This window comes from Saprolegnia parasitica (genome assembly GCF_000151545.1).
Source record: "Saprolegnia parasitica CBS 223.65 unplaced genomic scaffold supercont2.35, whole genome shotgun sequence".
Taxonomy (NCBI): domain Eukaryota; phylum Oomycota; class Saprolegniomycetes; order Saprolegniales; family Saprolegniaceae; genus Saprolegnia; species Saprolegnia parasitica.
In genome coordinates this window covers 174,727-183,324 of record NW_012156429.1, presented here as the reverse complement: position 1 = coordinate 183,324, position 8,598 = coordinate 174,727, and the positions used below count along the sequence as shown (strand labels likewise).

Sequence of the window (8,598 nt, the reverse complement as noted above, 5' to 3'; positions counted from 1 at the left end):
GCGCGGATAAAAACACGCTACCGCGCGTTTGCCCACCGACAGCAATACTTGTCCATTGCACCAATGACAATATTGTCATCGTTCTTCGGGATCGATTAGCCCGAAGGTACATAAAGCGGTTCATACCGAGGGCATACCGTCCTAAATGTTGATGTCCTTGGTCGCTGTCTGTGGACTGGACGCAGTGTGACCGATTCCGCTCCCTGGCAACAACCAAAACGTGAAACACCAGACAGAGGGAGGCTGTACTCCCTAAACACCGGCTAGTGTACGGTACTACAAAGCAGAACGGAAAGTGACAGCTAAGCTACGTCTACAGACTGCTGCCAAAGGCTGTACAGTCCCACATCAACGAGCTTCTCACGTAGGACTAAACGTGCAAACACACATCGCCTTGTCCCGGCCTAGTGGTGTGGACGTGGGCTAGGTTCACACCCAGTGCCCCACCACTGTATGCGACCAACGGTCACACGCAGGAGGGGCCACCGCCCGAGAGGCCCGGCTGCGACCGACTGCAATCGACATAGCTTCGTGGTATTCATCGGCTTTACGTAATTTTTACTGCACTAACATCCAGTAGGGTTAAGGGTCTGTGGTGTCGTAAATGGACACTTCTGGCCACAAAACAATGTTAAATGTAGGCGAAAAAGACAACATGTACACAATACACAACGCGCTTCATTGGTGACGATACTGCTAAATACATGATTACCGGGTGTCGCCATTGAGATGCGGTCGGTCCATGGCCATCGCCACGGCGCGGAAGTTCAAAATCTCGGCGTAGATGCGCGCCTTGTGCTCGTCCCGCGACAAGCGCTCGTCGTTGTCGTCAAACGGCATCTTGAGCGGCATCGGGTCCACCGGCTACATTCGCCGATAGACAACTTGTCCACAGTACAAAACGACACGTACCGCCGCGCCCATTTGACGCGCCTCGCGAAGGAACGGGTGGTTGAGCGCTTCGTCGACCGTGATGCGGCTCGCGGGGTTGAACATGAGGCACTGGCGCAAGAGGTCCAGCGCCTCGAGCGGCGCCCCGGGGTACAGCTCGCGCAGATCCATCGCCGGCTTCTTCGGAATCTGGCGCAAGAAGGGCGCGAAGCGGCCGCTTTGGTCAATGTCGTAATCGCTCGGCGTGCCAATCGTGTTGAAAATCACGTAGAGCTGGTCCATCTACCAGCAGACAATATTGGCCATCGGAAGGCGCAACGGTCCGTGCATACCTCCTTTGTGTACGTCGACGTGTCGGTGGGACTCAGCGTCGTGCAGGACCGGCCGGGGAAGATGGGCTTCCGATCCTACATATCGAGTGAGAAACTCGTGGATGCAACATGACGCTGTACCTGGTAGTGGCGGCAGTTTTCCTGCTGCATGTTGAGGAGCTCGCCAAAGATGCAACCAACACTCCACATGTCAACGGGGTGGCCATAGTCCTACACGGTATGCTTAGGCATGCGACACGGGAGGTGGTATTAGTTCGCACCTGGAGCAAGATGAGCTCCGGGGCGCGGTAGAAGCGCGAGACGACGTGGCGCGTCATTTGGCGGTGCATGAGCTACGCATGTGGCATGCAGAAAGAGCAGCAGCAAAGCAAATACCTTAGGCGCCTGGCCATCCCCAGCGTCGTTGAACGAGTCGCGCGTCGACGCCGACTGCGCCGGCTGCTCTTGGTCTTCCGTCGACTCGTACACGCGGGCCAGGCCAAAGTCGCAAATCTTGAGCGAGAGGTCTTCGTTGAGAAGAATGTTGGCCGGCTTGAGGTCGCGATGGATGACGTGGCAGAGCTGGAGGTACTTGAGGCCGCGCAAAAGTTGGTGCAGAAACACTTGGACGTGGCGAATGTTGAGGTATTGCGGGAGGCAAAACAGCTTTTGGAGGTCTGTGTCGGCGTACTCGAACACGAGGTAGAGGTCGTTGAAGCGCGAGAGGTCGCTCGGCGGCAAGATGACGTCGACAAGCGCAATCACGTTGGCGTGGCGAAGGTGCCGCAAGATGTAAATCTCGCGGTAGAGGCGGACGCAGTCCTGCGCACGGTCAAAGACGCTGATCACGCGCTTGATCGCGACCCTTCGGTTCATGACCGTGTCGTATGCTTCGGCGACCTAGCCATAGCGATCGATAGTACTTGGGTCTCGCAAAGGCCAATGTGTGTACCTGGCCGTACGAGCCTTGGCCCATCGGGCGCACAAAGGCGTACCGACTGCCACACTCCCAATTTTCAAAGTTCCACATGCGAGCCGCCGTGTCCGCGGTCGGGTCGGACGGCGCCCGGTGGAGTTGCTGGCGGTGCGCCTGGGCGTGCGCTTGCGCGTGCTTCTCAAGTTGGTGCTTGGGCTCCGACTTGGTGCGGCGCAGCTGGTGCGGAGGCTGCGTGGGCGTCGCATACGTCGGTGTTGGGGCCATGACTGCCGACGGGCCGTACGGCGTCGGCGCGCAGTAGGCGTTGTGGTGCATCGCGTCGCTAGTGTCCATGCTCTTGACCGACGACGGCGTCGACGCGATGGGGTACGACTGGACCTCGCCCGTGTCCATGCTGCGCACGGACGATGGCGTGCTCGTCGCGCTCGCGGGCTGGATCTCGTGCGTCCACTCGGCCGACTTCATGCGCTTGAGCATCGGCGGCGTCGGCAGCATCTCGCGCATCGAGACCGCTTGGTGGATCGCGCTCTCGTACTCGGTCGACCGGTGGCGCTTGCCGCCCTGCTTGACCATGGCTGCTGACTTCGGCTACCGAATCGACTGTAGGCCCAGAATCCTACTCTGTATCCCCAGCGCCCGTGTTTTTATTTAAAAAATACACACCACTTATCTTGGCAATTGTATCGGCTGCCTGGCTCGCTCGTGGTTTAACGCGTCGCTTCGAACTTCGGTTTGCCCGTTCCTTTTCTGTACCAGTTGATTGCCCTCTTTGGCGATCGCCATATTATTGATATCCCTTGGGAGTCACGCGTAGTAGATGCCAGGTAGGGAATAACCAGTGACGTGGCGATCCCTTGTCGCCACTTGGTCTTTGCGCTTCCGTCGCCGGAGATGGCGGCTCGTTCGCACCTGCGATTCCGAGACAAATCCGGGTGCGTTGGCGCCAGAAAAAGACCCCACAGCACCCGGATTTTGGGTCATAGAGTGGTCGCCGCAGCTCACCTATCCACGCCGTGTATAGAGGGACGACGGCGCTCGCTCGACATGCTCGTGGCGCGGCCGTCTGCGTTTGTCGAACCGCTGGGTGCCATCTGATGCCAGCCATTTTCTGATTGCAGCAATAAACTGACCGTATGGACCGTCAGTCTACAAGCTTGCGGTTTGTATGCGAAGTGGTGTCTCGAAGTTTCTGTCAATGACGGCATTTTGGCCAATCAAAACGATCGTTTCGGCTACAGCGCCCGAGACAACCCGGAATCGCCAGCATCGAAGAGACATCCACGAGCTATTAGCTCTACGCCAGCAGAGGCGTCGTGGCGAGCGCTCGCGAGGGCTCGCGACTCGCATGGCATCGACGGCAGAAGCGTCGCGACGCCGCAAGAGTCAGCAACTATAACCTTCCCGTGTCGCGGATACGCTGCAAGAATGTCGCGACCGATAGAGGCGCCGCATTGAGTGGCAGTACAGTGTACCTACTGTGCACAGATAGACTCGATGTGCTATGGTACACGGCTCCATGTCAGTGGCTCCATGTGCTCTGGTATGTAGCTGCTCTGAGCCAGCGATGGGACGCAATGCGAACACATGCACTGCTTTATTGCCGACGAGTGTCTACACGCGCCATCCCTGTCTCTACTGTACTTCTTACTCGCCCTTGATGCATGTCACGATCCTACGAAGAAGGCGAGGTGAGCCGACGCCCATGCAGCCTCATCGCACCAGTCGAAGCCTTCGAAGAGACCCGTGCCCTTGGTCGCCGTCGTTCCTTGATGGACCACTGGCGATTCCGAATGTCCGAGAGGCCCATGGCCTCGGAGAGCTAGTGTATGTGATGGAGTACGGCAAGGTATTGCATGGCGAGTGTACCTGCGCCGCGTTGAGCGCACCACGCTGGTCCTGCTTGTTGGCGAAGACAAGGAGGATAGAGTCCTTGAGCTCTTCCTCTTCCAGCATCGCATGCAGCTCTTGCTTGGCAATGTTGAGGCGGTCGACGTCGGCGCAGTCGACCACGTAGATGATCGCGTCCGTGTTGGGGTAGTAGCAGCGCCAGTACGGGCGAATGCTGGTTTGGCCGCCGAGGTCCCACACCTGGAACTTGATGTTCTTGTACTGGAGCGTCTCGACGTTGAAGCCGATCGTGGGCACGGTCTGCTCAATCTCGTCGGCCTGGAGGCGGTCTACCCACAAAGCGAGGATGAGCCGCCAGCCGCCAGCGCAGGTACGTACACAGGATCGTGGTCTTGCCCGCGTTGTCGAGGCCCAGGATGAGGATGCGCACCTCCTTGCTCCCGAAGAGCGAGGCGAAGACCTTGGAGATCATGATGCCCATGCTTACGACCGACGCCTCCCGTTCAAATGCAGTAATAGGCCCGGCTCGCAAAAAGACGGGGTTTCGCCCAATCGCAGCCGCTATTGCCGTCTCATTTTAGCCAATCAACGCGTCGTTGGTGTCCGCACAACTGACTTTGGCCGTCGACGCAACACGAGATCAAGCACTTATTATAATACACTTTACCACCAAGATGTGCATCTACAGGCGACGACGTCCCATGGCATGGAGGAGGCTGCTACTGCGTGCTGCTACTGCGGGCTGCTACTGCGGATGCTACTGCGGGCCACGGCGCGTACCGCTAGCCCGTCGACTTGATGCAGGTGCCAGCGCCTGGCTTCAAGCTGGAAGAGAGAATACTGGCCCACGACACAACGTCGAAAGGCTACCGTAGCGTGCTGGTAAGCCCGTGCGACATCAGCGTCAATCGGAGCTCTTCTGGTCCGCTTCGGGCTGAAGCCGCCTGATGCATGGCAGCGTGAAGAGCATCATCCCACGCACAGGATTGCAGGATCGTCGACCGAGGCAACAATGGCGTCGCAACGGATCACTAACTAGTATCGATGGAGCTGGCGAGGCGATGCTGGCCCCACGTACAAGCGGCATGACGGACCAAGCTGCTGCGGGTACGAAGGTAGCCCTTGCAAGCGCAGTGGATGCTTGTAATGTAATGGAAGAGAGCTGGACTCGGAGCTGCTTGTACATCGCGCGCCGCTGTGGAAAGCAGATTTTGCATCGGATTTCGTGTTCAAACTCGCGCGTTGCAAGTTCGTTGGCTGGACCAATCAGCAGCGTCTCAATGTGTGTTTTTGGATGCGCGAACTTCAGATGCAACATTTGTTCGGAAGATGAGCGATTCACCGCCGCCACCCCCGCCACCACCGCCGGCGTCCCCGCGCCAACCGCCTCCGCCAGAGCCTACGCCGTCCCCACCGACGTCTGCGCCTCCACCGAGTCGCGTGGCTCCGACCACGGTCGTCGTCCCGATCCCGTCGTCCAAGCTGCTCCAGCACGCACCGCTGGACATTGCCGACGACTTGGATCGGAACTGGGCGTGGCACTATGCAGCGGCGCAGAAGACGCTGGTGGGCGAGAAGGACCGCGACGCCTGCCTCGCCAAGATCAAGGCTGGCGAGAACTTTGAGAAGCACACGGCGATGCTGTATGCGTGCTTGACGGCCGAGTCGACCTCCGACCGCGATCTCTACTGGCACGTGCTGCGTGCGCTCGTGGCCGACGCCGACACCGTCCGCGACAAGACAATGCAAGGGCTCCAGTCGCTCATCGAGGTGCGCTTCCAGAAGCTCCTGAGCGGCCCGCGCGCCAACTTGTACTTTGTGCTCGAGCAAGGTCTCTCGCTGCAAATGGACACGCTCCTCATCGTTCTCATGCGGTACGTCGACGTCCGTCTCTGCATGCAGTCTCTCAGGTAGGTTACTGTAGCCACATTGGCCCTCTCTCGGTGACGCCATGCTTGACGAGCTGGCTGCTCACGGTGCTGGGTGCGCACTTGACGACGCTCAGCGATGCGGTCGTTGCGCACGCCATCTACACGCTTCTAAGCATCGCGCCAGAAGCCATGGCGTCTGTGGTACGCATCGAAATGCTTGTCCGCGAGGCTCAAATGGCCGACAATAGGCCCCACCAGCCACCCTCCTCGACGTGTGCAGCCGCCTCTTCGTCGAGAGAAAGGCCGTCGTCCTCGTCATCGGGCGTGAACTCGTTCGCCTCACGTACGACTGCCGGGATCTGCTACCGACGCTTTGGGCCGACGTCCAGAGCCAGCATCTCCCGACGCTCCTCGGGACGCCGACGCCGGCCAAGTTTCTCATCTGCCGCCTCTCGGCCAAGATGCAGGACCAGCTGCGCTTCTTGACGGACAAGGTCCTGCACGTCGCCGCGCACCGGTACCAAAAGTGGTTCCAGACGTCGTTCTTGCAAGGACCGCTCAACGGCGGTGTCATCGCCGACGTCGTGCGCTACATTTGCGCCGTGTACCACCCGACGTCGCAGGTCGTCGAGGCCAAGATGACGCCGCGCTACCACGTGCTTGGCTGGGTCTTCCTCCTCTGGTACACACAGCTACGAGCCATTCTGGGAGACAATTTTCTCTGGCTAGCAAAACGCCGCTGGCCAAGCAGCGGGCGCTCCACGCCATGTTCTTCGACTACATCTACTTTGCCCACGACGTCTCGGTGATGAGCCTCGAGCCGTCAATGATGCTTTGGTACGCTCGATGCGCATCATGCGTGGAAAAAGCTCATTGAACAATTCGCGGTAGCTAAAGTCGACCAAGAACCGCAACCTGAGCATGGTCACTGATATGCTCACGTTCTTGGTGAGTGCGGTCGAGGCAGGCGAGAGTGACCGAGCGAGCCAAAGCATGCATGCACTCATTCAGAAGGGCGTCATGCGCAGCGTGAGCCCGGTCCTTGAAGCCATCAAGGACGACCACTCGCTCCTTGCGCGGCTCCAACGCGCGCTCCCGGCACATTTTTCGCCCAAGAGCAACCCACCATCGACCACATCGTCGCCGGTTTCGTCGCCGAGCCACCACCAGTCGCCTGTGTACACGCAGCCGTCTCCGCGCCAGCAATCACCGAGCCACCAACCATCGCCCAGCCACCGGCAATCGCCCAGCCACCGGCAGTCGCCGAGCCAGCGGCAGTCGCCGAGTCGGCAGTCGCCCAATCAACGCAAGTCGCCGGGGCAGTCGAGTCCGAGTATCTCGCGCAGCCCTGGCAACGTATCGCCGACAACGTCATCGGCCGAGCTGCACGACGAGCCGGATGCGTGGCAGGAGCAATCGTTTCTGCAAGAGCGGTCGCAGTCGCTGGAGACAGGTGTCGCGCCCGTCACGTTTCCCGAGTCGCTCCGGCCATTCGAAGAGCCTTTGCAGTTGCTGCTGTCGGCCCAAGACAACGACAAGCTCTGCAACGCGATCGCTGTCGTGCTCACGGCGTGGAGCCACTCGCCGGATGCGATTGCGCTGAGCAGCGACCTCGGTGGCTTTATGTACAAGTGCCTCGAGCGGTCCTTCCTCACATCCATGGCCACGCCTCAGTATGTGCTCGAGCAGTGCCTCCAGCGCCCACCGCAGCTGTACCTGCCGCTGCTTCAGGTGCCTTTGATGTGTGGACGGTCAATGGAGGAGCTCATCTTCCACCGTCGTCGTAGGGAATGTTCAAGCACGACTCGGTCATGAGTCACCGCCTTCTCGTGCACTGCTGCACGCAGTCGGGCAAGAAGCCGGACGAGGCTCTCCAGCCGTACCTGTCGTTTTGCGAGCTCGTAGGTGTCGAAGCACCGACCGCCATTCTACAGGACCTCTCGCTCAGCGTGCACGTGGACGAAGCCATGGCGTTAGCCTCGTCGCTCCTGCAGCAGCCATCGACGCCGTCGGGCGCGGCCGTCGAGACCACGGTGCTGCGCGTGCTGCCGTTCCTCTTTCGGCACAGCTCGGAGCTGAGCAGCTGGGGCGCGCTGCCGCGCATGGACGCGATGGTTCGCCAGCTCGTCTCGGTTGCGACGCCGTGCCAGCTCAGCACGCTCTGCATGCGCGTGCTCCTCAAGGAATTCGCCATCTTCCGCGACCATATGGCCACGATCTTGCTGAGCTCGCTGCAGTGGAGCGCGTTCGAACAGCAGAGTACGTGGGAGCTCCTCGCGGTCGAGCAAGAAGCCAAGAAGAAGGACAAGGGCGTGCTCGCGGCCTTGCGCAAGGTGCTTGCGTGCATGGACCCACGCGTCCACGGCGAGGCGCTCGCCGGTCTCTTGCGCCTCTTGCTCCACGCCGTGCCGACACGACGGCGCTGCAGTGCATCACCAAGCTCTCGGATGCATTCGACCCGTTCCCGCTCAGCGTCCTCGCGGTCTGGAGCGAGAAGCACCCGAGCATCGTGAAAGGCTACCTCCTCAGCGAGAACAAGGACACGAAAGATGTGCTCCGGCAGCTCAACAAGCTCTACGCGATCGACGAACCGCCGGCCGAGGTCTACGCCGACGACGACGTGCGCCGCGCGATCGCCAAGGCCCTCGAAGGCTTCGCGGACGCCGCCGAGACGTACCCGACGCTCGTCGAGGTCTGCGTCGAAGGCGCGCCCCACAAGAAGCAGCGCACGGACGAGTAA

General features: G+C 60.1%; 3 protein-coding genes across 3 annotated transcripts; 1 reads left to right on the top strand and 2 right to left on the bottom strand.

The window, feature by feature from the left end:
• Positions 1 to 708: 708 nt before the first annotated feature.
• Positions 709 to 2,712, bottom strand: SPRG_07981 (CMGC/MAPK protein kinase; the record flags this gene model as incomplete). The annotated part of the gene is made up of 7 exons (XM_012347329.1): positions 709 to 864; positions 913 to 1,173; positions 1,224 to 1,298; positions 1,344 to 1,433; positions 1,484 to 1,555; positions 1,599 to 2,102; positions 2,155 to 2,712. 7 exons carry the CDS (start codon positions 2,710 to 2,712, stop codon positions 709 to 711), a joined length of 1,716 nt encoding a protein of 571 aa, XP_012202719.1.
• Positions 2,713 to 3,676: 964 nt separating this feature from the next.
• SPRG_07980 (ADP-ribosylation factor 1) lies at positions 3,677 to 4,500 on the bottom strand. Its single transcript, XM_012347328.1, has 4 exons — positions 4,366 to 4,500; positions 4,006 to 4,316; positions 3,859 to 3,958; positions 3,677 to 3,811 (listed from the first exon to the last, which is right to left on the bottom strand). The coding sequence occupies exons 1-4, from the start codon at positions 4,466 to 4,468 to the stop codon at positions 3,804 to 3,806; spliced, it is 522 nt and encodes a 173-aa protein (XP_012202718.1). The 5' UTR covers positions 4,469 to 4,500; the 3' UTR covers positions 3,677 to 3,803.
• Positions 4,501 to 5,307: 807 nt separating this feature from the next.
• On the top strand, positions 5,308 to 8,598 carry SPRG_07979 (hypothetical protein; the record flags this gene model as incomplete). The annotated part of the gene is made up of 7 exons (XM_012347327.1): positions 5,308 to 5,861; positions 5,912 to 6,059; positions 6,107 to 6,540; positions 6,588 to 6,663; positions 6,750 to 7,589; positions 7,646 to 8,263; positions 8,287 to 8,598. The coding sequence occupies exons 1-7, from the start codon at positions 5,317 to 5,319 to the stop codon at positions 8,596 to 8,598; spliced, it is 2,973 nt and encodes a 990-aa protein (XP_012202717.1). The 5' UTR covers positions 5,308 to 5,316.